This window comes from Vanellus vanellus, assembly GCF_965231255.1.
Source record: "Vanellus vanellus genome assembly, chromosome: 2".
NCBI lineage: Eukaryota > Metazoa > Chordata > Aves > Charadriiformes > Charadriidae > Vanellus > Vanellus vanellus.
Window position 1 is genome coordinate 52,112,761 of NC_138906.1, and position 27,735 is coordinate 52,140,495.

Consider the following 27,735-nt stretch of genomic DNA (forward strand, 5'->3'; position numbering starts at 1 on the left):
TTTATTCATATCAGAGTATTACTTTGAAGCAGAATCGGTTTGAATACTAAATTTTGTAAAATCACTAACTACTTTGAAACCTGTGTGATACATAACATGTTTTTTGCGGAAAAGAAATATTTCATAAGGACAGTTCTCTCAAAAACATAACGTTCTAGCTGTATTTTGCTGTCTCTAGAATAGGAAAATTTTATCAGTAGAAAATATCTTCAGTGCACACAAGCAATAAATTTTCAGTTTAGCAGCAAGGACATTACATAGAATTGTTATTTTATTCGAGGCATCACATGCTGCAATTTTGTTAGACACATCTCTAATGAAGGGAAACAGCCAATACATAGAACGGGGAACAGAATTGCTACAGATGCCTGTTCTCTCGCTCAATATTTAAGAGTCTCCAACCACTGAATACTTTTCATGGGGAGCAGGTAACACACTTCTGCTTGGCAAGACCTAAAAGTAAAGCTCTTCTGCCAGCAAACCAAACCTCCTTCAGAGAGCTGAAGGGACTGCTGCTGGAAAACAGCTTTTTTGTTCACTTGATATACACGACCACCTTCTAGTTTGCATGGGGATAAAAGACTGCTTCCAGTGTTGACTAACGTCCCCCTAAAAATTAAAAAGACGAAATAGCTCCATGTCAGTTGTAATCAGCTTTCCTGTCTTATTTATCGGGGGAGGTACATTTTCTTTAATCTTTCTTTTCTCACCAACATACCTGTAGCCCTTATTATTCTTCACATCCCTTGCCAAATTCAGCTCCAGCTATGTCTTAGCTTTCCTGATTGCATCCCTACACATCTGGGCAGCATCCCTATATTCTTCCCAGAATACACATCCCTGGTTCACTGCCTGCCTATTTCCTTCTTACACTTTATTTTGACCAGCATGTCCTTACTTAGCCATGCTGGTCTCCTGCCTTCCTTGCCTGATTTTCTACACATAGGAATCCAGAGCTCTTGCATTCCAAGAAGAATGTCCTTAAAGAGGTGCCAGATCTGTTCTGCTCCTTTATCCCTGAGGGCAGTTTCCCAGGGGGTCCTATCCACTAATTCCTTAAACAGCTGAAAGGCTGCTCTCCTAAAATTCAGGGTCTTGACTACACTTCATCTGGCCCATATCCCTCAAGACCGTGAATTCCACCAGGGCGTGATCACTGCAAATCAGGCTGCCACCAACCTTGACCTCTAACATGAACATTTCCCAGTCTGCTTCCAAAGGCCTTGCAAGCCTTTGGAAGTACAATCAGAGCAGCTACAGAGACGGCAGCAGGGGCAACACTCTTTGTTAAGAAAAAAGTGAGGGATGCAATTCTCTCTTCTGAGAAAACAGAGTAAATCAAGGGTTGCTTTAGAAAGGCACTCAAGCTACTGGAGTAGTAGCAGTCTCCTAAGTATTCACATGTCCTCAAAGGCTGAGTTTTTCTTCTAAAGTAGAATAGATCCTCAAGACAACGCTGTATTTCAGACTCTCACATGCACACCTGCAATGCTGACACGCAAATAATATAAAATTAAATATCAGAATCTTTACAGAACTACGTAAGTTTTACTTCCAAAGATGCTTTTATATGGTTGCTTATCTTTCCCTTTCTAGTTTGCTTTCCAAGACCCTTGAAATGCTGAGTGGCTACATCTGTGTGTCTGTTCCCTTAATCCTGAGCTTTAACATCTGCACTTTTGATAGAGCTTGCAAACAAGCCTGTCAAGAATTAAGGCCTGTGCTTCCAGACCTCATCAAACACCTTGTCCACTACTCTTTAGCGTCTCACGTTCCTGTTGTCCGGTGCAAGCCTGGCAACACTTTTGGTGTAACACAGCAACTTCTAGAGCTGTTTTGGGGCCTGGCCCATGTCTATCAAGCCGCAGTCCAGTGTCCTCAAAGGGGCGAGAAGGTCTCCTGCTCTGAGGCCACAGAAATGGGTACTGAGATTAAACCAGACTTAATCCTCAAGGATAATAGCTGCTCCTGTAGTCAAGAAGAAACAGTGGAAGCAGAGGTCAACTCAATTAGTAAGAGGAGAAACTCCTTCTGAGAGGGGAAGAGAGGAAGAATCAGAAGAGGCAGCCTATTCTGCAGCAGGACAGGAGAGAAAAGAGATATAAATCATAAAAGAGGCAAAAACTATCCATAGTGCCTATCCATGACCAACCTCTGAGGCAAAAAGATTTCATCCATCAGCCAGGTAAGTGAATTTCTACCTGGTTGCTCCAATGCTGGGAATGTAAGAGTTAACTATTTATAGCTCAGTGGGCCCATGTAACATCAGGACATCCCGGGAGAGATGCAACGTACATTTGGGCTCAAGATCAAGGGGTGGACCTAACCACTGAAGCCATTGCACAGGTTTTTCATGAATGTGAAACATGCACCATAATCAAGCAAGCCACATGAATAAAGCCTCTCTGGTCTAAAGGACAGTGGCTGCAATATCAGTAAGAGGAGGTCTTGCAGACTGATTATATCACACTGCCACAAACCCACCAAGGCAAACATCATCAAAAAAAAAAAAGAGGTATGGTTCTGAAATTAACAGATGCTGAAATTAACAGGTTAATGTATGACAATTCCTGCCAGCTGCACAATTCAGTTATCACCTAGGTAAGAACACAACTGGCCAGACAACATATTAGGGAACACCCTGGCTTTACAGATGTGTACTTTCTACCAGACCACACACATACGTGTCAAGTGACGTAAGTTGACTACAAGTAGCATGAATCATTACATACCTACCCCTTACAGTCAAAAAAATCAGGCTTGTGCTTCTCTAAGTGAAATGTAAACTTTAAAACTTCTGACTTATGAATCAAGTTTCAAACATCTCTGAGGTTGGTAAACTAGCGAAAAGCCTTCATCATCTTGGGCTTAACATGATAAGAGACAGTAGGTTTCTGGGGCAAACATTCAAACACATCATGTGGTTTTGTGTTGCTATACTCATCAGTATTTAAAATTTTACATCAAAAATTTTAATCCTTGTACTAGAACATGTAAAGGGAAGCAAGAAGTAATCCAAGATTCAGACCCAAATGATCAGACCATCTTTTGATTTCTAGTAAATACTTCTCGGTGCTGAAAATCACAGATGCACAATCTCTGCTGCCTCGTCTGCTTTTTCTCTATTACAATCAGCTATTTCTCTATCCAATTCAGATTATTTCACAATATATCAAGGTAAAGGCAAAATCAGACTAAGATCTGGTATATTTTTTTCCCCATCAGCTTTGCCTCTCCCTTCGGTCTCATTAAGAAAACCATTAGCATTTTCTAGCACACATCCTCCTTCAAAGGCCAAGCACGAAGGAGATGAGAGCCCTGAGAAGCTAATAACACCATCTGGAGGTGCATTTCCACTATTTCTTGTCAGGTTAGATTTCAAAGCAAACTTCTGCATGCTTAGAAACTAGGCTGCCTTTACAGTGAGTGGAGACACTAGAATAACTGCAGGGCGTGATGTAGATGACCTCTTTTAAAACACCTTCCTTAAATTTCCACTGACTAGGAACAGAGAGCAGGACAACTAGTATATAGGACAGATTAATCCCACACCTGTTCTGTGTAGCACAAAAAAATATCACCAAAAAAAGCAAGCTAGCCAAGAATTAAACTCAAATACGCCACTGTCAGTGACTGAGAAACATGCAACCAATATGCTATCCTTGGATCTCTCTAAGCTCAACTCCTTCCCAAAAGTATTACCATCACCGCTGGTTTGTGCAATCTTCCCTCCAGTCAGCCCAAGTGCAAATGCACCTGGCACATGCAGATATTCAGGTTATTCACGAGCATCAGTTATCTGTTGAGGCAATTCTGCTTTCTCCTAAGCACATCAGTCACCTTATCTATTCATCTTGTAAAGTTTGCTCTGAATAACAGCTTATTCACTTTTCTCAAAATGTTTCAACTCCATGCTAAAACCATTATTCCACCACTGCTTCCAAAATGAAACGCTCACCCAGCTTCAGCCCAATCCTCCCACACTTGGGGAGGAGCCAGAGTCAGGAGGGAAGAATCACAGAATCACAGAATTTTCAGAGTTGGAAGGGACCTCTAGAGATCATCTAGTCCAACTCCCCTGCTAAAGCAGGATTGTCTAGAGCACATTACTCAGGACTGCATCCAGGCGGGTCTTGAAAATCTCCAGGGAAGGGGACTCCACAACCTCCCTGGGCAGCCTGTGCCAGTGCTCTGTCACCCTCACCGTAAAGAAGTTTTTTCTTGTGTTTGAATGGAACTTCCTGTGTACTAATTTGTGCCTGTTACCCCTCATCCTGTTACTGGGAACCAAGAGCCAGTCCCCAGTCCAGAGCTGCTCTGAGCTAGTCATTCACAGCACACTGTATCATCTCAGCAGCTCAAGGCTTTTCTTTCCATCTAGATGAACCAAGCTGACACGCAAGCAGAGAAAATGTGGCTCTAATGCAGATCAGTACCACACAGCTGGGCCTCCAGACAGCTATTCAAAACAGACACCTGTGAAGAGTCATTTTTCTGACCAGCAGACAAAAACTCACAGGGAAAAAAATAACAGAAGAGCCCTCCTCATTCATTCCAGCTTACAGCTACAAACAACTGCTTAGGATTCCTTTTTTAAAAGGATATTAAAGTGTCATCTGCTGAGTAGAAGCTGTTATTAGATTCCACTTAGTCCAAAGTAGCACAAGCCTTTTATAACACCACAGTATCATTTCTTAAAGTGGAAACAGAGGAGAAATATATCTGATGATATCCAGCTGTGAAATAGAAATCACGGGTCAACCAGGCTTGCACTTTCAGAAACACCCACTGCACCATGTGCACAGAGTGAAAAATAAATAGAATAAAAAAAAAAATTAATCTGCTTGCAAGTTTAACTTTCCATCATCATTTCCATACCCCTCCTTACTTCATTTTTATGAGCACATCAAGAATGTAGATTTTTTTTTTTGGTTATTTATGGAAAATGGGGTTTATATACACTGATAAAATTCCCGTAATTACAAAATCCACTTGCTTTGGGAAGAGAGTGGCAGCTGTTTTCTGTTCCAAGCAGAACACAAATAATGGGAGTCAAAAATCAGGCAACTAATTACAGATCTTAAACATCAACTTCTAGTTACCGAACAAGTGGTTTTTGAAGTTTTGAATAATAAGCATATTTTTTAAAATTGCAATCTGTCCACAGACAGTTCACAAACAAGACCAAAATTGATGAAAAATTAAGCACAGAATCAGAGGAACAGTAACAATATCAGAAAACAATTTAAGGTATAGCATAAAGATCTGATAGGGGAAATGCCATGTATAGAAAAGTCCTGCTTTAATCATATTCAAGTATATGATTATGTTTTAACATGACTTTGACGGTACAGCCTGTGCATCACTAAATGTGGACTTTTTCCTTTCTTACATCTTCCCCACTTACTCGTGGAGGTAAGGACATATGTCCTCTCCTTAAGCAACTTATTGTGCTTTGTGGCTTCTCAAGTCTGTTTTCATATCGCATACAGACAACAGAAGTAAATGGTGGACCTGAAGGGCCCTACTCCTTCTCCACAACTGGTTATGGAAGACTTGAGTGTTCCAACACTCCCTGGAGTTGCTTAAGGACAAGTCAGCACCCTCCTAAGCAGGTGCAAAAAATACTATGGCAGGAGATTTTGGATGGCATTCAGTAAGACTGGCTGCATATCAGAAGCAGGAGGACACAGCATCTTGAGGGAGTCACCTGAGAGCGGCAGCTGGTTCTCATGGCTCTGCTGAGTTCACGCACGTTCTTCATGTGTCCCGCTAAGCTCTACCTTAATTTGAGAAAAAGCAGTGTAAAATGGCACATCAACTGTGGAAGATTACAAACCCTTGCCATAAGAAAGCTATTACGGGTTCTGTGAATTTTTAAGCGCTGTGACTGGCCGAACAGTGGTTTTAGTTTCTTAGCCTTCATCTAATTCCTCTTTGGATGATGAAAACACTACCTTATTTTCACACTGACAGTAAAAAGACTATTTTTTTTCCATGCACAGCAATAGTGCAGTACACTTTTGTACCTATTTTTTCATGAGCAGTAACACTAACACAACTTACACCTGTATACTACATCAACCAAGATATGTACTAGGTATATGTACTCCCCAGTAATATGCTGCCAAAAGCCATGATAGATTACAGTGCAACATGATAAATTATACATAATATAGACCATCTTAAGATCATTCTGCTTCTTAAGCTACCTTCTTGCAGACAGAAATCTGAGAGCCTCAGTGATAACTCCCAGTCCCACAGGCTCCGTAACAGAGGCAGACACAGAACCCAGTTCTAGATGCCAGAACGTCAATTTTAACACTTCTCAAATCCCATCTATGTTATGAACTGATACTCACCTTAATACGAAATGGTACATTTTAGCAGTCATTGCAATGTGTGAAAGACATTTGTATACCCAAGAGAAATGTAGAACAACAGTTTCATGAAAGCTGAAATGAATGATGCTCTTAATTGTTCATCTATGCACTATGCCCTGGCAACCTTTGTTCTTTCCACCCCTTACACATTCAGCTCTTATCACAGAAAAAATCTTTAATTTTACAAAGCTGTTGTACTTCTATTATTTTTTCATAAGTACTATAGTCATTTCATACATTGCCATTAAGTTTATCAATGCAACCAGCAACATATATGTCTGCCTTTGCAAATTACACAATAGGCTGAAGAAGGTGATTAATGTCTTTAAGAGCACAGAACACTGCATTTGGGTTTTTTTTATATACTTTCCAACATTGAATTATATAGTTTTGCACGAGTAAACAGAAATGCCAGAGCTTTGTCAACTAACCATGTAAAATACTTTTTTTAAAGTATCGTTATGTAATAAACTTCTGTAATTGAAACAAGACCCTGAATACAGAACAAATGGGTAGTATTAATTCTTACCTCATCATGCTGTCAACAGTTAACCACATGACTAATACCACGTGTAGCTTGAAGCAAGAAAATCTATTTTTTTGCCTGTTAAGTTCATCTGGGTTATTATATATTTGTGGTTGATCTGTTCAGAAAACAAGAATGTAGAAACTGTCTTGAAAACCAAAACAGAAGAACCACAAAAGTTCTTATTAAGTATTCATTTTCATAACACATTTATCTTTTGCATTTTCACTGCCTCTAAAAATATACTGTCCGTGATATTTGCATTGCATAATTGATACCAGTCTATCAGTTATATCATGTTATTTTACCATGAAGTAACTTTTGACAGAAATCTTATGTATTGCTTACTTTTAAAGACAATCTTTCATAATAAGCTCCATGAAGATTGTTTTCTATTACTGATCTTGCCACAGTAAAATTCACAGAGGGCATGAAAGGTGTTGAAAGGGCATATCAGCTGACAGTCATGAGATTTAACAGCAGAGTGGTTTCTAACATCACCTCTAAATTGCTTACATTATTTTTTGCAAGTGTTTTTACTCATCAGGATTATTATACTCTTATATCTTGAACTATTTGTTATTTGACTTGGTAAAGTAAGCACTGACATACCGATCCCATCTTGCGGGCACAAGCTACCAGCCATTAGACTGATGTATCTACTGCGGTACACATCAATTTGACTCACAGCACCCTTGCTAGAATATTGTAACTGGTGTCTTCTGGTGACCTTAACTTCACCAGTGTTGAAAACTCAGAACTGTAAGAAGCAATTATCAATATTTACATTGGTGACCTTTTGGCAAATGCCAGATTTCACTCTCCTTTTGAAAACAATGACTCATGACAAATAAATGTAACAGATGTCAAAACTTGTTGAAGAAAGGACTTGAAAAACTGAAATCTGATATTAAAAATTGAAAAGTTTTCAGCTGTTGGTAATGAAAAGATCAATTTTTTTCCTACTTAGTAGCAGGCTCAGAAGATCCCTCTCTTTTCTTACACTGGTAAGAACTTTCATAAAGATTTGCAAAATTATCTGCAAACTGAAGAACAGGAATGTCTGAGCTCTTAAAAACCTTGAAGAGATGCTGCAAAAGCACATTATTTTGGCATGATACAGTTATAATCATTTTCTCAATGGCAGACCCAGAATCTCTAGTAGTTTAACAAGAAAGAAACAGTTATCATTGATGAAGAACAAACTCCAATCATCTTCTCCCCATTCCTCGGCAATGGTATCCCTGAGTTGAGACTTTTGTAGACTGCAGTTGCAACATGTGTTGTGGTATAAATAACAACTAACATTGTTTTACTTCACCAAATCTGAGCTCTTGGAAGTTTATGTATTTTATTCAACAGCCTCTCAAAAGACTGGCCAATTTCTCCTTATCCTGTTCATTCAAACAGTTTACTGGTTTCCAGGAAGCTCTTCCAAGCAAGGTTTTCTTTGTAAAAAAAACAAGATGTGTCTAAAACCAAAACCCAAGAAATGTCATCAGATGAAAAAGCTGATAAGGCTTTGCTAGTGTGTAGCATAGCTATTTCTACAATATGCTGCAGAACAGTGATGGCTTTGCATTTATAAGCAAAATGGTCTGCAGGTCTTCACAGAACTTATAAATGGCAGTGTCCTTACTACATCATTAAAATTCAGAAGTCATACTTAGAATAATTCATTAAAAATTAGATGTTCATGAATATTTTTCACCAGATTTCTGCATCATCTAAGATGGTCACAGCAGACACAGATTTAGGAGAGCATTCCCATAACTTTGCACTAAAGATAGAAAAAATATTAGAAACAAGTGTCCAACCATAAGCCTATTCAGTCCCTCATCTGGAATTATCAAATATAGATTTCATTTTCACAGCCATGAATTGTATAAAATGTCCTTCCCTCTCCTGTAGAGAAGAAAAATAACTGCATTAAGTAACCATATTTCACCCTCTGCATCTGTCACAAGGAAAGCAGTTATGTGGTAATGGAGTATTCTTGCCTCATGTGGAATCCTGGTCTCTGAATTCAAACTAACCCCTTTATTCACATTCATCAGGACATACTTTACACAATATAAAACAAAGCTAATATATTTCATATGAACGTAATGGAGATTCACCTGAAATGCAGTTCCTCTTAAAGATTTTCTAATATAGCTTCGTTCGGGGAAAAGCTCTGCCTTTGCATTATCTTCACAGCAACTTTGTGGCTAGAACAGCTGATCCCAAACAGCAGGTGAATGTACTCATTTTCAGCACAGCCCTGCATCTGGCAATCTGGTGAGACTTTATAAACTTTAGGGTTCTTTTATTTCCATTTTTTAAAATAATAGATGGCAAACATTATTATTCCTGCAATGAAAAATTGCTATTTTCAGCTACCAGCATGATGGCAACACAACTGCTCAAATATGACATTCTTTTCCATTGTTGTACTCGCTTGCACCGAACTGATTTATAAGCTCCTTTGCTTTGCTTTTGAAAAGAAAGGCATGAGTCACAGAAGGAAAATAGTAGGTTATGGGAGTAATCATTACCAGCCTGGTTTTACGACTGCTGCTATGACCTCTAGGAGATCTTAGAAGGATTTTTTAGTACAAAATTATTGTAAGTTTTGATATGTGAAGAGGTGAAAGAAATACACAGGTAGAAAAGGTGAAGTATCAGCATTATCTGCATTTCACTGAGAGCTTAAAAAAAAAAAAGCAACTGTATCTGTATGGCAAGCCCAAAGGAAGACCATCCTATTAAAGAAGAAGAAAATGTTAGCATCTACCACAGCAGTCCTTGTTTTTCTATACTGCACCAAACACTTAATGGTAAATAAATTACACTGACATGAGGCCATATAAAGTGCAGGTTTCTCCAACCTTCCTTCACAGAGGAAGCTGACAATATTTTCTTCCACAAAATCTGGACTGACAAATCTGGGAGGGGTTACAGCGGGCTAAATAAGGAATTTTGGTTCCCTTCCCCAGTAAGTCTTCAGGGAAAAAAGGGAATTACTCTTCAGACACATACAGAACCTTACGCAAAAACATTGCAGAAGATAACCTGGAGACCAGGCAACAATACAATGAGCTTTTGTTGTGCAAGCACATTTGTTACTTGCAGCATTTTGCCATTACTTTGTCCAAGATAAAGCATAACCAATGTACTAGTCTGTCTACCGGGATGTAAATCCTAACGCAAATACAGACACACACCCTGCTACGTGGCACAACTCAGGAAGAGCGGGACTTCCTTTAATGAGTACTGTTCTGGATCTAAAATCACATGTGTACTGGCCACCCAAAGGTCCAGCTCCAGGCAGCCCCAGTTTGTCTTTCACGTGAGAAAATCACATGCAAAAATCCAGAATTGAGGCTTTTCTCATAATGTTGAAAAGAATGAGCCAAAGGTGTCTGCTTTCTAATTGTGAGACACGTTACTGTGGGAATGAATTAGCTCACACGAATCAGTGCCTCACCTTAGCTGCAAAACAAACCCAGTGGTTTGTCTGAGATTTTCACAGTACATTCCTGTTCTACAGATGTTTTGACATTAGCAGCTGGATGCAATCACCAGTCAGCATCTAGATCAGACTTCCTGCAGCAGTCAATGGGGAAGATGAAAAAAAACTTATACAACCGACCAAGAAAATGACTCAGTTTGGAGAGCTCTTACATACATGCTCAGCCAGCAGAGGTTATTAGCTCCAAGCTTTAAGAGCTGAGGGCATATAATTTCATCTTGGATTGCACATGTTTCTTCCACAGTTTGTTTTCCCATTGATTTTACTGTTGTCTGGCTTTCTTTTCCTTAATATTTTACTACGTTTCTTTGAAAACTAGGCATTTCTATGATTAGTTTAGTTTAGTTTAGTTGAGCCAAATTGTAATAGGCAAAACTCCCATTGAGTTTAAAATTGAGCAACAGCTTTAGGATTATTTTTCCAGAAGATTAGATCAAATTTGGCTCTAGTCACACACATCTTTTTTCCTTAATTCCTTTTTCAAATCTTCAACATCTGTACAGAACATGGGCGGACTCCTTCGTCATCTTCAATGAGACTGAAGCCTATTGCTTCTGTTTATAGAACTCATTTTTGATGTAAAGGGTTCTGGGAAAACTACACTGAGGCTGTACAGAAAATAAAACAGTTGTTGAGCACAGGGAAAGACCTTGGACCACGCTCACAGCAAAGCAGGGAATTCCACTAGGTACACACACACTTGCAATGAATCAGCTTCAGATGTACAGTTAAATAAAAATTTCGCCCTCTCCTATTCTGCTAAGGACTCAAATTTAAAACTTTGGAAAAATCAGAATTGTAACGTCTTCCAGGTGCCATACAGCAGTGCCACACAGCCACTGCCTCGCAGCAAATTAGAGGCTGTCTGGGCCATGAAGACAGGCTTGATGAGGTAAAAAGAAATGTAGGGATTGCATGAAGAAGTCTGTTACAATCAATTCTTTTTCTGAAACAGAAAAGCCAGATGTGTTACATGTGCTACTTTGCTAAAATTCTCTTCCAAAACACAAATTGCTATTTCACTCTCGGTCTCTCATTCCAAAGCTATTCCTTGTCTGGCAAACACAGAATCATTGGCTGGGAGCTCCCAAGGTAGCAGGTATGCAACCTTATACACTTGTGAAATGACTGCTGCAACAGTAGCATTGGCTTGAAATAACAGAATGCCTTACCCTGAAATAGATGACACTCGACTAAATCAAAGCTAACAATCAAATCCTACATTTCAGTTCAATAGCAAATAAACGTTACTGAGGCTGGTCTGTCCCTTCAGGAAATGTTTAGAGGACTCAAACACTGGAAATTACATATCAGCACTATCTTTTGGATATTAAGTTATCAATTGTTATTTCATTTATTGATTCAGTTAAAGAAAAGTACTCCATAGTTTACTTTCATAAGAAATTAGTTTGGGGACATGCTCCTTAGACAACTCCAAGGTGGCACGCCTATGTGGGGACTCAGTTTAAGAGAGGACTGTTGGAGTGACAAGTAAGGATACAAATGAGTAAGTGTGCAGCAAAAGGCACGTACAAAAGACGTGGGCATCCTTTTCTCTTTTGTGAAAGGAAAGTCTTTGAAGGAACATCACTTTCTGGGCTCATTTGACATCACTGTCCCTGATGACATCAGAGAGAAACTGATCAGCTCTACTCAGAGACAGAAGGATGCTCTCTTCACTGCATCTTTCCCTGTCCCGAATCATGCAGCATCCTGCCCTCATTTTGATTTCCTGATACACTTGCCTTAGCGATGGCAATAGCATCACATTCTTTAGTGACATCTGCCACCCAGTGCCCCAGACGCACAATGTACATCTTCTGCCCAAAACAGGTTCCTTCTGACAGCTGAGTAAATTAAGCACCAACTCTTAACATTTCAATCAAAGAAAGGAGGTGGCCTATGACTATATATCTATTTATGGTCATCTTCACCCTTCCAGTAGTAACCCCTTGATTATTTCTCTGTATTCTTACAGCCTAAGAATTTTTATTGCAGAAAAACTGCAAGCCCAAATCAACATTAAGAAGGTCCACATACTTCTGAACAGAGGAGGTGGTTGGTGGTATGTCAACAAAAAGAGTACGTGAATATCAGAAAGTAATGTTGTTAACGCTATTGCTACCAATGAAAATACTTTATTTCTAGATATAATGATGTAATAAAATCAGGAAAGCTGACTTGCTTGTGCTACAGTAACAGTTCAATTTGGACAGGGTTTTTTTAAGTGCTGTCTTTGAATTGAATTACTGGATGCCACTGTGAAAAAAAGTAGTATAACTGTCTATAAAGAATGCAACACAGGATTAACCAATAGCAAAGATTGAAGTTAACCTAACAAGACTTGATATCACATACTAAGTAAAACTTTCTAATTAATCAAAGGTCTTTACACATGTCTCTTTTTTGGTATACGTTGGTAATAATAATTGGCATGCCATATAGATCTGTATTTCTTACTTCTATAGTGTTTGCTCCCACAGCAGCCAATCAACTAGAAACACATATATGGAGTCCAAAAGACATTCTTATGGATTTTTCAAATTAATCTTTTGGGACTTTGGTGTGAGCAGATACCATATGCTTCCTTATAATTGCTATATTTTGTTCATTCATGTTTAAAGACTGAATGCTTTATCAAACTTTGTTTAAAACATTTTGATAAAAAAAAAAAATAATAATCATGGTAGCCCTTGAATTAAAAATAAATGGAACTTGAAAACTAACTACAAAAAAGTAATTGCCATTCATGGAAGGCAATTGCAAAAGTTTTGGCCCAATATCTTAATCAATCAGTTGAGGCAAACAATTTTTGCTTAAGTATGCAAATAGCATAGTAAATGGTCAAGAAGTATAAGATGTTGGTGTAGCTACACAGATTGTTTTGGATGATTTACAAATGTGGGCTTACCTAAATCATACGCATTTTAATACTGGTGAATGCAAGATAATAGACCCAGAAACAAACAATGTACGGCACACTTACAAGTCTCTCTGAGAAGGACTGAAAACCATGTTCAGCTTGTAGAGCCTGTCCTCCTGGAATTACTAGGTAGCTAGGAGGGTTAATGCAATAGACAAATATTTTGGCAGAAGAAAAATGCTGAACGCTCAGTAGGACTAGACAAAAAAAAAAGGAGTCTGTACGTAATACTATGCAAACTACTTCTGGGTGAAATATTCAATTCTAGACTGGAATTCACTCTCCAAAAGAAAAGGTTCCAAAACTTGCAAAGGGTTCAAGAAGTCTGAAATACACGCCTTATCATGACAGGCTGTAAAACTTTGATCTTAATTTATCAAACAAAAAAAAAAAAGTGATTGAGAGGTGACAGAAAATTTAAATGGGAAATGGGTATTTAAATGGGAAAAAAGGATTTATGACAACAGAAGGAATTTTACTGTATCAGGGAAATACATAAGAAGGTATAATCACTGGAAACTGGAGTCAGGCAAACTGATATGAAATAAGACACATTTTCCTCTGACTGAACAGTGAACCCTTTGAATCAATCTGTCTACAGATGTAATGGATTAATATTAATTTGATATCTTTTAAATGAAGAGCTGATGCCTTCCCATAAGATACTTACAGGGTTTAAAATAGTGACTTGTGGGCAGATTGCGGGGCCTGTGTTAGTCAACAGTGCAGACAAGGTGGCCACAGACATCTCTCTGGCCTCAAAATTACTGAAATGTTAGTAACTACTCTCAGAGATGTTTGGAAAATGGGGACACAGAAGACAGAGGAGATACCAGTGCCTGGGAGTATGCCAAAAGCTTAACGAGCTACTGAGAACCGGCATGAGCACATTTCGGTCCCACATTTCCATAGGGGTTAGGGCTGGGAAAGACACGGGGATTTGTTTAGAGACTGTTTGTTCTAGCTAAATTGTTTCCAGGGTCTAGTTAGAAGCATTTAGAAAATCCTTTCATTAGCTAAGAATCGAAAGTAATCTACACAACTACAATAACCAACAGTTTTTCAGGTTCACGCAAGACAGCTCTGGGTACTCCCATCTTCCTCTGGCCACTTGCTTCAGGAATTAGTCATACCTGGCCTCTCAACCACAGTCCCGATGTAACCAGACCAGGATTTAACGTAAAGAGCATGGTGAAAAAAATCTGACCATTAATAATGGGCTTAGGTTTGTGGACAGTAGCAGATTTTATATATTTAGCTGCAGTCGCTAAATATTAAAAAAAAATACAGAAACATAATATATATGTTATTATATATGTTATATAATACAAAAATACATAATATATGTTATTATAAATATATATAAAATAACAGAAACATTACACATTAAGAATAAAAAACTTTATGTAATTTCCCATCTTCTGACAAATGAAAAGTATATTTGCTTTTGATAACTCCCCATAGCTTTCACCCACACTTCAGTCTCTGCTTGTTCACTTGCCATACATCATAATTTCCTGTCATTTAAACCACCGAGTTGCATTTCATCTCCAGGGCTTCCTCTGAATAGCCTAAAAGCATCACCAAAACTGTGAACAGCTGAACCCCTCCTCTTTTGGCAATGAATGTCTCCAGCTGTTTTTTGAAGTTTTTACCTTTCTTGTAAAGTATTTCTGGTTGTCCTTCATATTCTGGTGTCCAAGCAAGAACCACTGAAACCCACCATGTCTAAGTGACTTAAAATATTTTAAAATGCCACTTTGATCCCTTATCTTATTTAAGCTTTCAAATACCTTTGGACAATATTACCCCAAGAATTTGTATCCTAATTTCTTTGTGAAACCTCACAGAAAAATGTGACAAATAGTAGGGAAATTTTCTCCTGATAGTGCTTCTGTAAAACTTTACCTGAAATGTTACGGTTTACATGAAATCGTCAGACATTTCCAGCCAGATCAAGATTGACTGTCGAGGCTAAAACTCTTATATTGGTTTCCAGTGCCAGATACCACACGAGAGCCTCGTCTGTTTAAAAGCAGTCAAAAGGCTGCTTTTTAAAGAAAACGAGTTTGTTAAGAATAAAGTTAAGAAACAAGTAATGAAGCTGTCAGAAAATCTTACATTATAATTAAGTTACAGCAAATTGAAGTCACTGAAATCGCTCTCATGACTGTTTGGCCAAACAGTGAAGCAATGCAGGTAATTGCTATTTACAATCCCATAACCAAGGATCGCCACTTACCCTGAAGACCTAAAACCCCTCCATAAAACAAAGAGTTTAGAAAAGAAGCAGATTTCCATAAACTATTACATTTTGATATAAGAGACAAAGCCCAGTTTTGCAAGATCTTTGTAACTGAAAATCACCATGCAGAAATTATTGTATGAAGAAACTGTTTCCTTCATACAAAACGCACAGTTTAAAGCCACTATCTGATCCAGGTTGACTAGTTTTTGCTGCTGGAGGCTAGATGTAAAATCAGGGTAAACTAATTTTACCAGATTTAAAAATCTGAATTTTAAGTGACCATGGCTAGAAATACTGTTTTTTCATTGATTTGTCAGAATACACCAAATAAAGAAGTGTTTCAGTCCCATCTGTCAGGGTTCCTCCTATGAGCTGGAAGAAATTAGCCTATATGCTTCTTATATAAAGCATGGCATCAAATCACAAAGTCAGTTCTCTAAAGAGTAAAATTCTTAAAGGTAGATGTAAATGTGCTGTTTCTTCAGTACAATGAACCCTTGAGATAAGTTTGTAATCAGATTGATAATGCTTGATTAATACTTGATTCAGGAAATAAATTCCAAAACAAATTCTTCCCTCTACTCTCTCCTACGCTAGAGTTTGAAATACAACTGAGAGAAAGAAGTTATAGGAAACTATGTTATGCAAAAATGTAAAAGATTTTTCTTTTGGAAGAGGCTGGAATAATTCTTCTGGTACTGCATATGGGCAAAAATGAGCAAAGCCTCAGAATGACCAATTTCTTCAGATAAAACAATGTCCTAGATAGGCAGGACTTTTCTTGTACAGGGAATGAAAATGACACCAAAGGAGAAGTGCAATTGGAAAGGACAGAAGAAAGGCAGATTCAACTCTAATGGAAAGTCAGGAGAACTCAGAGACTCCAGTCATCTCCAAACCTTGGAAAAATCTTGCACCAAAATATTTAAACTCTTGAAGACATTTTAGCGCAAGGCTTGCAAAAAGCTGCCTGCTTCTTCACCTGCATTAAAAAAAGGCAGAGTTTAATATTTTGACTCCTGTAGGTACCTTTCTCTGCTGCAAGTAGTCCCATTAGTTGAGGATGCTTACCAATATGAACAAGATAGAACAAAGAACTCTGTTTTGTGATTGTAATACCACTGTAATGAAGACCAAATGGAGCAAAATTGCAGTGCTTCCTTCAAAATAAGTAAAACAACCTATTCCTAGATGAGTTTCAAAATTAAAATTATTGCCCCATAACATACAGATATTTGTTAAATAAATTCAGCAGCACCTGCACTGCAAGGATTTTCTTTTCCTTTATATACACACATTTCTTTGTCAGATTCTAATGTAATTTCTTCAAGCTGGATAAGAAGGTCTTACCTCCTCTTGCTCTTCCCCACGGCTGGAGCGAGCTACATGAGCACATCTTTCACTCCAGTGCCGTGAGTTCTAAGAAACTATCTTTTTAAAGGTTGCAAGGTTGTAAAGTCATCTACGGCGTGCAAACAGAATGCTATGAAGGAATAGCATCTAAGTTGTTAATATGCTGTCAGATTATGAAACAGTATCAGCAGATGGGACATCTCAACACGGGTGTCAGCAGTAAGAGAAACACGGGGAACTGCTGTGGCATAGCAAAGCAGTCCAACATTTTATTATCGATTGTGTTTACTGTTGATCAGCTAGTTAAAATCTTGCATAAGGTGACTGCAAGATCTTGCATCGCATGAGGTGACACTTAATAGGAGACAAGACCAATGATCGTATGAGACAAGAACACATCTGGGGCTGAATGACACTGTTATAGGTGTGGTGACAGCTAGCTTACGGCTACCCTGCCTTGGGGGCAGCCCCCAAAACAGCACCAGCGCAGTTGCAAATCCAGGAATCCACTTCAGGCTGGCTCGTACCACAGTGCAGCTAATTGACTTGAGTCTCCTTTTGTGAAGTGCTGAACACCTGCGGCTTCCTCTGATTTCAGTTGGTGCAGAGGGTACTCAGCGCTTCCGAAAACCAAGCATTATGCATGAGCAAACACACTCTGAAGAAGCAGATGCTCCACAAAGCCAAAACTGCCACCAATTACACAAGCCCTATGAGCTTCCTCCAGAGCAGAGTTTGAAGTGTGCAGCTTTACAGAGAGATGTTTAAATACCTCCAGCAACTACAGAACAGGAACAGAGACAAAAAAAATAATAATGCCACCCTCACTACTGTCAGTCTTGCGGTATTTTAGACATCCAAACAAAACGGGTGGTGCTCACTCTCTCCATGTTATCTGGCAGGCAAAGAAACAAACTGCAGCAGTTTCAATAGGACAAATCATTTTACATTTCGACAGGGAAATTCCACACAAGAGGTGGATTTCTGAAACAGTGTATGAGGAAATGTTCCTGTTGTCTTACTGAAAAAAGGAAATCAGAGGAGGGAACTGCATTACTACCAAGAGAGAAAACAGAATAGTGTGATTCTAAAAGCCCATCCCTTTAGTGGTTTCGCAGAAAAAAAGAAATCAATTTATGTAATATTTGCCTAAAATGCACAGAAATATTGATTAAATATAAACACAACCGTCTGAGGTAAAAACAATAGCAGCTGGTATCGATTAGCTCACTGGTTAGGTTTCATTAAAGTGCTCTATATTGTGCACTCTTTGAGTTAAGAGCTGGGTCTCTCTGTGTGCATGTGGCCATAGACTTAAGAACTACAGGTTAGCCCTCTGCAACTGGCAACCAAATACAGGACAATATCAATTTATCTGGAACACAAATGTTTTACATACATTAGGGGTACATTAGAGATGTAGGTATTACAGTGGTTTTGGTATTTGAGGTGATCCTTTTTTTAAAGAATACCATTATAAGGTGAGAATGATCAAAACCAAGACTAACTCTTACATGATAAATTCTGTCAGGTTGCACCATTTTTTAGAGTCCACCTTCTTCATCATCTCTTCAAATGATTTTCCGCAGTCAGGCAACTTTTCTAACATGAGAGACTCATTGCAGCGATTAGTCTGTTGACGTGCACCTAGGTAAAATCAGAAAGCACCTTAAATCTCAAACACTGAAACAGAAGCAGCACTAACACATCACTCAAAAACTCCTTCATATAATTCTGCTTGTCACCTACACCGTTGCAAACCTAACATTCAGCTTTCTAGAGAATTTTGTAGATAAAATATACCTTTGCATAAATTTATTAAAAACATATACTATAGGTTACCATACCTAGTAATATCTTTTAGACCTAGCATAGAAGAACCTACATAGTCACTCTCCTAATCTTACTTAGCTTCTACTCATACTAACTTATTACTGCCCATTTGCATTTATAGTAAAAAGCTAACTGGATTTACTGATCATATACATCAGTGTGGAAAACACTTCTCAAGCCTATACAGATGTGTCACATTGAACTAACCATATGACTGTAAACGAACTTGGATGTCAGAAACATTTGTATATCTTACCAGCTAAAGGGCTCAAAATTCCACAGTCACAATTAAGCTTTTTTTTTAGCGTAGCTTTATTATGTATTAAAGGAATTATCTACCATTATCTGATGTTGATGTTACAAGCATACAGCTACTTGCAAACAAAAAGTTAACCTTGACTTGAGCAAGCATCTATCTTTTGCAATCTCTAATGGCAACTCCACAATATTTAGAGTCAAAGGTTTGTCTCATCCATCCCACGCCTGCATTGGAACACAAAGATAGTATTTTGACATTTCTGGAAAATTCTATTCAGACTAAAGCATTTGATTTTAATAAGGCTGAAACACTTTGTTTTGACTAAGTAGTTAAACATGTCTTGCTTTGCCTTTATAATTGCCCCATTTTGATCGCTCTTCTATATACAAAATGCATACATTTTGTAGAACATTAAAAATTATCCATAAGTATATGCATGTCAACATATTTAATACAAATGCCTAAATTAAATTAGTCAGAAAAGCCCCAGTGTGATTTCTTCTCTTTACAGAAGCACAAATCTGAGAAAAGGATTTCTCTGAACAAAACTGCAACCCTAACAAACCTCTCAGGAGGTGTCAAGGCAACCCTCCTGAGAACTCTGGAGGAACAGCTTTTTTTAAGAACAAAGCCAAGAAGAACAGACCACTTTGTCCTTTTTTAATCATAGAAAAAAGTCTAAGCAGAATCAGGTCTTGCACCTTTTTCTTCTGAACCTACATTTTCACTCAGACCCTGTTTACACCAGGGAGAGGAGGTATTTCTTTTCCTTCTATTAGCTACTTTGAGGGCAGGATCCCATCACTGCTGAAAGAAATGGCAGTTCTAATTTTACATGGTGACAACCAAACACGCTGCCAGGTGAGTGAGGTCAGAGGCGTGCAAGCCTTCGCTTAAAGTGAAGTCAAGCGCAGCCCTCACTCTTAACAGGGCCCTGTTTCTCACTATTTAGTCCAAAAAACTTAATGTAAGATGACTGGTTTCAGGCTTTGCATCATGACCCAATTTTCAATCAGAAACTTGAGCATCTCCATTCGAAATGGGGTGTATGATTGTAAAACAGGCTCAAAGTGCACATTAAGTGTCTCACCCACAAAGGAAACGGTTTCTCTGGAGCCTGACCAGGAACACCTTGCAATGTAACTCCAGCTGTCACAGCTGACTTTTTAGTTGGGGAAGTCAATGACTCAGTGATGCCACGTGCCAAACGAGAGATAGCTGTCACAACAACCAAAGAAATTACTTTGCTTTCACATACTTTCCAACAGCAGTAGGCCCATAACTGGACAGCCTACACCGCACCTGAGACCCCAAGCCTACTATTTCATACCGACCACAAACCTCTCCAGGCGTACGGCTGACTCAGTGGGACCTGACCCTACCTACTTCCTTCATCACGTCTGATTGTCAGAGCTCTTAGAGCTGACACTAAGCCTTCATCCATGTCAGAAAAAAATCACGACTACAATTAATCACCAGCGCTAGAAATGATGAAAGTTACCAAACAAGGGCAGCATAATTTCGTCCTTGGGAATTTAACATGATAGCATGGACCGTGCCTATTTAAGTGTCCCCGCCAATTCATCTGGCAGCTGCAGCAGTTAGAACTTATACTTTCCACAGCTAGATCTGCACATGAACATTAAAGCTGGGCAGAATTCAAAACCAGATATGAAAATTACATAGCTGGCAACTTAAATCCTACACTGACGCTTTGAAAAAAGTTAGGCAGAGCTGCCTTCCCTGGCAGGGTATTCTGAATAGCCAGCAATCGCTTGATTTATAACCCTATAAATCCAACAGAATACAAGTTTCTCCTGCATTACGTCATGTGCTCTGACAATTTACTCCAGCCCCTTAACAGCGAGGTCTTTAAATGGATTTTCCATTGGTATTTTTGGTTGGCTCTCTTTAGAGCTTCAATATTTTGTAGAGTTATAGAAAAAGCTCTGATAAAGTCATTTGACAAAACAATGACACAAGAGTTTCCCTCTAAAGCCCTGGCCAAAGGGGTTCAAACTTATGCATAATTCAACAATTTTACTGTCACTATTGAGACTGACCTTTACAAAACACTACAACACACTCTGTTCATACAGTCAATGGACAAGACCAGTTGTAAAAAATGGATGACAGTTGGTAATTGAAATGGGATAGGATGAAAGCGCTTCTCAAATGGCTGTCATTAACAAAACAGAAACTTAAGTTTGAATTTTAGAAGTAGAGCTCACCTGCGAATCCAAGCATCATTAGACCATTAACTAGGGGGAAAAAAAAAAATAGAGATGAGTTAGATATCTCCATGCTATTATATAAAAGAATTAGTGCAGATACAAGCAAACTTGAGCATAATATAGCTTTCAACAGAATACTCAAAATGTTCATTCAAACATTAGTTTCAGTTTTATTAAAGAGTGTGTCTGAATGGAAAAATAAACATTTAGAGAACATTATGGTTTTAAGTTTCTTTTTATCTACCCTTAAAATGGCTGAGTCATGCAGACCACTCTTTCCTGCAGTTTCCAATGTTAAGGATTAGAGACAGGGAAATTTTTACTTTAAGCTTCTTGAGGATGAAAAAGTTGGAGAAGATAACGCATTCACTTAAAATGTAGGTGAACTGCACATTCTAAAGTGCAGGGCAAAAAAAAAATAATCCTTTTGCTATTAAAATTAAGCAAGCACAGAATCATAAATAAGCGTGTACCGTATTCATTTAGAAATGTAATGCTGTGTTTCATGGTCTCCACCTTTTGCACAGTGAAGTCATACATTTTGAAAAACATTACGTTCAGAACCCAGAAGCTTCTCATGCAGATGTTCTAACACAGGTATGTCAGAAGAGCATCCAAATGGAAACACCATCTATACCAACAGGAGTCTTCTGATCAGCAATTTGCAGTACTTCCAGATGGATTAAATTAACAGAAGCTCACTGTGTTCGCACAGCTCCAGCCACACTTAGGATTTTGCAAATATAGCTAAGAGGGATGTGGCTTCAATTATTTTTAATGTACCACTGAAAAAAAAACGCTGACAAGTCTTTATAGTGTTAACCTTGCATCAGAAATGAAATGACTGATTTCACACAGATGGGTGCCTCCTTGTTTATACCCTATGTGTCACTGCAGTAATATGAATCAAGATATACGTAGCAGAACATCAGTCCCGATCATATTGATCTAGACTGTGCATTCACTGAGATATGCCAAGCTCTCAACTGAGTTAACTGCAAATTGTTGTGTAGACATACATCTGAGAATAATTTAAATCCTTCTAAGGAACATATTTTTTCTTCCAGACAAGCATTAACCTCTGTCTTAGTTACTAATGAGTCAGAATGTACTGAAACTGTGAAGAACAGGAATCCATGTATCAGAAAACTCTGTTGCATCCAAACTCACAGAGCTGAAACTCCATTATACACTCTGATGGCTGTATCTCTTTTGCAAATAGAGCGCTTTTCTTTCCAGGCTATTAGCTGTTACACTAGTAAATATACTTGAGTCTCTGGGAAGGTTTCTTCTTTAATCCTCACTTGAATATGTGCCTTATCAACTGCAGAAAACTGAAGATCAAATTAAAAGTACACACTTTAGGAGAAAGCCAAACCCACCCATTCTGAGGAAACAGTCTAGATGCACATAGGTGCCCTAGATGCTCCCGTTGAGGACCACAGACTGCACCTCCAAGTCTTATTCTACCAATTCCTATCCCTGATCTCTAGGTCCTTCATAGTTATTACTGCAGTAATCCTCACAAGACCATAGTGAGGCAAACAAAACGGGACTTAAATTGAGAGAGGACTTGTAAGAGAAAACAACGCATCCATGTTTTACAGACAAGAGGTTGAGTAACCACCCCAGTGTCAGGCTGGGAAGCTATGATAAGCCAAGTGCCAAATGAAGGCTCACAGGTTTGTGCTCACAAATCCCCCAGCTCACAGGAAAATGTGCTTTTTTGCATTTTCTGATCTGCTCATAACAAAGTAACACAGGATGTTTTGCACCCATCCTCAAACAAAGGAGTCCAGATACTTTCAGAGAAGGTTAAAACAACAATCCAGACCACCACCTGAGCTATCAGGCCCACCCCTCTGTTTTCTTTATTCCCAGATATTCAACTCATAATAAAGATTTAATCAGGAGACCACAGCTTGTTGGCCGTGACAGTTTACACAAAAAGTAGGACCTTTCCAGCAGCTCTTTTAAGAAGGGGCAAGTTCAGCCTAATTCTTGAAAGGCTGATGCCATCACATCTCATTAGAAGATACACAGAGGAAGCAAAGTGGGTCACAGTGTTGGAAGGTGTTGCCATGACCCCAAAATAAAGAGTTGCCATACACTCCTACCTGAACCAACATTTAAGGAGGGAAAAGGACGTTCAGTTTAACTGTACCAGTTGCCTGGTTAAATCATGTTAATAATGGACCACCGCAACGGACTTTAACTTTTATCTTCTCCATACACTGTAGCAGTGTGCCCCTCACGTTTGTGCAATCAGATGGAAAGGGACCAACCAGCTTGGAGCCGGAGCAAGAGGTGAAGGAAAGCACCATTGAGTAAAAGATGGGGAAAAATAGGTTTGAAGAGCCTTTGGAAAGAGAAAGAAAAAGAAAAGATAAGCAAAATAGGGTAAGGTAATAGAAAATAAGAAAACCAAGAAAAAAACATGTTTGTATTAACAACCTACTTCAAAATCTTGCATATGAAAAAAAAGTAAATCTGATCCTAGACCTTCACTGCAGCCTCTTATTATCTACTCTCTACTCTCCTTTTGTAAGCATTCTTCTGACATTAAAAAGGGAATTCAGAATGGGATTCACAGCAATATGTAAATTCACTGTTGGAATACATTAAAGTGTAACTGGCCTATAATTTTCAAGTATATAAACTTCTGCTTTTCTGTGAAATGGATAAATATTTCTCAATGTTTATTTTTCTGTTCTATTTACACTGTTATTATTCACTGGTATTTTTTCCCAGGGGCTTAAAAGTAGCACCCAAAGTCTTTGTACTGCAAATACTTCATAAATCAGAAGCAGCATATGAATTGCTGTGTGCTCTTCCCACTGCACATTCCTCCAAACATTTTGTAAGAATACTTTTTGAAAACCTTGTATAAGTATATGAGGGAAAGGTTAGAACATTATTTGCCCTTGCGTGAACATTTCTTCAGGATGCTGCCATTACTGACAGGATAGTAAGCTTTTTGAGCAGCTCCAATACCTTCTCAGTACCAAATATTTCTTGTTTTACCCGACCACTGTATGCAGCTTTTCACCAGCAATTACAGCACTGTAATCCTATGGATATTCTTTGAAATTTGTGATGTCTGACTCCAAACCGTATTTTTATCAAACGTAATTTTCATAAGAAAAAAAGAACATATAATGACCTCAAGTTAAACCTCATGTCAAGACCCTACTTTTATGCCTCTTTTTAAAGACAATACTGCCAATTACCATCATCTAATCTTTAACTACGTGTTAGGACATCAGATCTATGTTGGAAGTTGCACACTAAAACACCTGCCTCTCTGCAGAATCTTAAGTTTTATTGATAGCAGCAGGTTACTGTGCAAGAACTGCTCTGACATACAGTTCATGAAAGCAGTTAAAACCGCAGTTTGAAATGGCAACTGCTGGTCTGCAGTCAGGTACCTATGATTTGCTGGAAACACGGGAGAGAGATTAATACTCTATTAATATCATTTTGTCATACTGATCAAATCTCATTACCCACATTTCTTTTATAAATCTTATTTTAAATATGGAACAAATCAATCTTACAGAAGTGTACTAATCCAGGTTATATATAAATGTTACATAAAGTTACCTGTTGCATAGGTGCTATTAAAGATCATGTCACATTCACTGATCTTTTATGTAGACCCCAAGTTATACCATTGCAGGTTTTCTGGCAGGAACGCACAGACATTTCAGATTATCTAATGCATATGAAGCTCCTATGGAAATAACTTCACCTATGCTCTGACACAACGTCAAGAGGCACCCTACTGCATCAGAAAAACACCGGTTACAGCTGGGGAAGGGTTTCTTTATTACCTGTCTTCCTGGGCATTTACAAGCTCAAGAGCCTCATATCACTTTGGTTTGTATGAATACTGTGTCCAGCTCTGGGGCCCTCAACATAGGAAAGACATGCACCTGTTGGAGCGGGTCCAGAGGAGGGCCACAAAGATGATCAGAGGAGCACCTCTCCTATGAGGACAGGCTGAAAGAGTTGGGGTTGTTCAGCCTGGAGAAGAGAAGGCTCCGGGGAGACCTCATTGCGGCCTTCCAGTATCTAAAGGGGGCCTACAGGAGAGCCGGGGAGGGACTTTTTACTCAGGCACGTAGTGACAGGATGAGGGGTTATGCCTTTAAACTGGAAGAGAGTAAATTCAGATTAGATATTAGGAAGAAATTTTTTACTCTACGGGTGGTAAGGCACTGGAACAGAGAAGTTGTGGAAGCTCCATCCCTGGAGGTATTTAAGGCCAGGCTGGATGGGGCTTTGAGCATCCTGGTCTAGTGGGAGGTGTCCCTGCCCATGGCAGGGGGGTTAGAACTCAATGATCTTCTAGGTCCCTTCCACCTAAACCATACTATGATTCTATGATTTGGCTTAACACCCACAGTGCCACTGCCTGCCACTCAGAGAGAAGAGTCTTGACACAGACAGCTACCTACAGGGCTGTGGAAGCTTGAAGCAATGTATTTCTCAACAGCCACACAAGAAACCTTGTTCAAGTGCCATAGGGAGCTGGCTGGTCCTCCCTCTGCTGCAGCCTGTGCTTAAGGATCTAAGCTTTTATTCTTACTGTCCTTATAGCCCTACTTCATACCCCCACAAACTGTAGCTCCGGGTTATTTTTTAAATTGTAAATTGCTTCTGTGAGCCCAATTCTTATTCCAGCTAACCACACCAGGACATTAAACCCTCAACAGAGATAACAAACTGATAATTTAGCACAAAATTGCTATATAGATGAGCAAAGCCTAAACTTCTGCTATGAAAAAGTCTGAAACACTCTTGGGGGAAAAAAAAAATTGGAGATGACTGGTGATGAGCTGGGGTGACCTCAGCACTGTCCCCCAGGATGGGCAGAGCCACAAGTAGGAAACAGGCTCCATCAATGGCTCTGATGTGGCAGGGGATGAACCAGGGAGTGCAGGCAGCAGCAGATAGGGCCAGAGACAGGATGGGAGACAAGGTGACCCAGTACATAGGTCCAGAGCACGTACAGGAAAACAGCCAGTAAGCCAGGACCACTTACGGCATAGCACAGGGCACGATGGTGCACCCAGGCCCATACATGGGAGCGAAGGGGGACCCAGTCCAGGGCACTGTTAATGCACCGAGAGTCCTGACAGCACATCAGCAAGCAGCGAGCAAAGCACAGCCTTCTGCCCAGGGTTAATGAACATGATTCAAAAACTGGTCCAGCTCCCTGCTACACCGTGAAATGCATGCATGTATTTGTAGGGAAAAAGAAACATACCTTCTCAGGTGGCCCACCCTCAGAGAGAAAGCAAACATGAATAACCATATTGTTTCAAGTCTAGAGGCTGTTGCAAAAGTACAGAAAGGAAAAATAATGCTATTGGTACAAAAACTAAAGCCCCACCTGCCCATCTTTAAATAACCCTCGCTACAATATATATGGCTCAGAAGGTCATCTTTTGTTCTCAGCTACTAACTGTCCCTTTGACACTTTTCTTTAAAAGAGGAGCAGGATGGGGGGGGGGGTAGGGGGGGGACAGGACGCAAGAACGTCATCACATGGTGTGAAAGCAGCCAAGGAAATGAGGCAACTGAAGTTCACGGAGCCAGGCAATGACAGGAACCAAACACAAAGGAAGGATGCCGGGAATAAACAGAAACTGCCAATAAATATACTACTCGCATTCAAAATTGGCCCAGAAAAAAGATGCGTCAGCACATGGAGTGGCGGGAGCAAGGTAAACCTGTTGGCAGGGTGGACTGATCTGTCCCTATGTCCAAGAAGCTACTGTAACACAAAAGTCAGCTTTGCATTATCTGCTGCTTTGATGCTGAATCCTTTTTAATATTTTTTTAATCCTTTTTTAATATTTTTTTCTTTTCTTGTGTCAACTATATGGAAGATGCATATTAGCCGTGGAAATGTAATATTCAAAACTAAAAAAGCAGTTCAGTGCTGTACTTTGTCACAGTTTGAGGCATTACATTATTGCTTTTGAATTGGTAAGGTAATTTCAGACAGTTAACAATTTTGGACATTAGTCTTCTTCCTGCAGAGCAAGAAAAGCATGAAAGGAAGCAATTTAAGCTTTTTCATTTCATCAGTGCAAATCAACAGGGAACATTATTGAGGGCGTCAACTGTTCAGTCTCATGTTGGTTCAGAGTTCCCCAGCTTTCCAGTGACTGCAAAGAAATGTGCCGATTATTCTGAACTCATACTTCAATTGGGAATATTTCAGAGAGGGAATACAAATAATTGTCCTTTACATTCCTTTAGGAAGTTCTTAAATCACTCCTGGCAGCATATAAATAATACTTCACAATTTCTGAACAGCCTGTGTCTACTTCCAGAGGTGTTGGATGGGTTTTCTACTACTTTGTTTGAAACCAGTATGTTTTATTTAAATAAATATAACCAGTAAGTTCCATTTAAATATTTATTATATGTTAACTAGTTATTTATTAA

At 39.0% G+C, this 27,735-nt stretch overlaps 1 protein-coding gene across 2 annotated transcripts in view; it reads right to left on the reverse strand.

Annotated features, from left to right (window-relative positions):
- Positions 1-27,735, reverse strand: part of RAMP3 (receptor activity modifying protein 3) — a 53,630-nt gene that overhangs the window by 14,128 nt on the left and 11,767 nt on the right. For both annotated transcript variants that reach the window (XM_082499690.1, XM_082499691.1), the window contains exons 2-3: positions 21,271-21,300; positions 18,462-18,594 (exon numbers count right to left, since the gene is read on the reverse strand). In XM_082499690.1, coding sequence (XP_082355816.1) covers positions 18,462-18,594; positions 21,271-21,300 — 163 coding nt within the window. The remainder of the gene's footprint in view (positions 1-18,461; positions 18,595-21,270; positions 21,301-27,735) is intronic.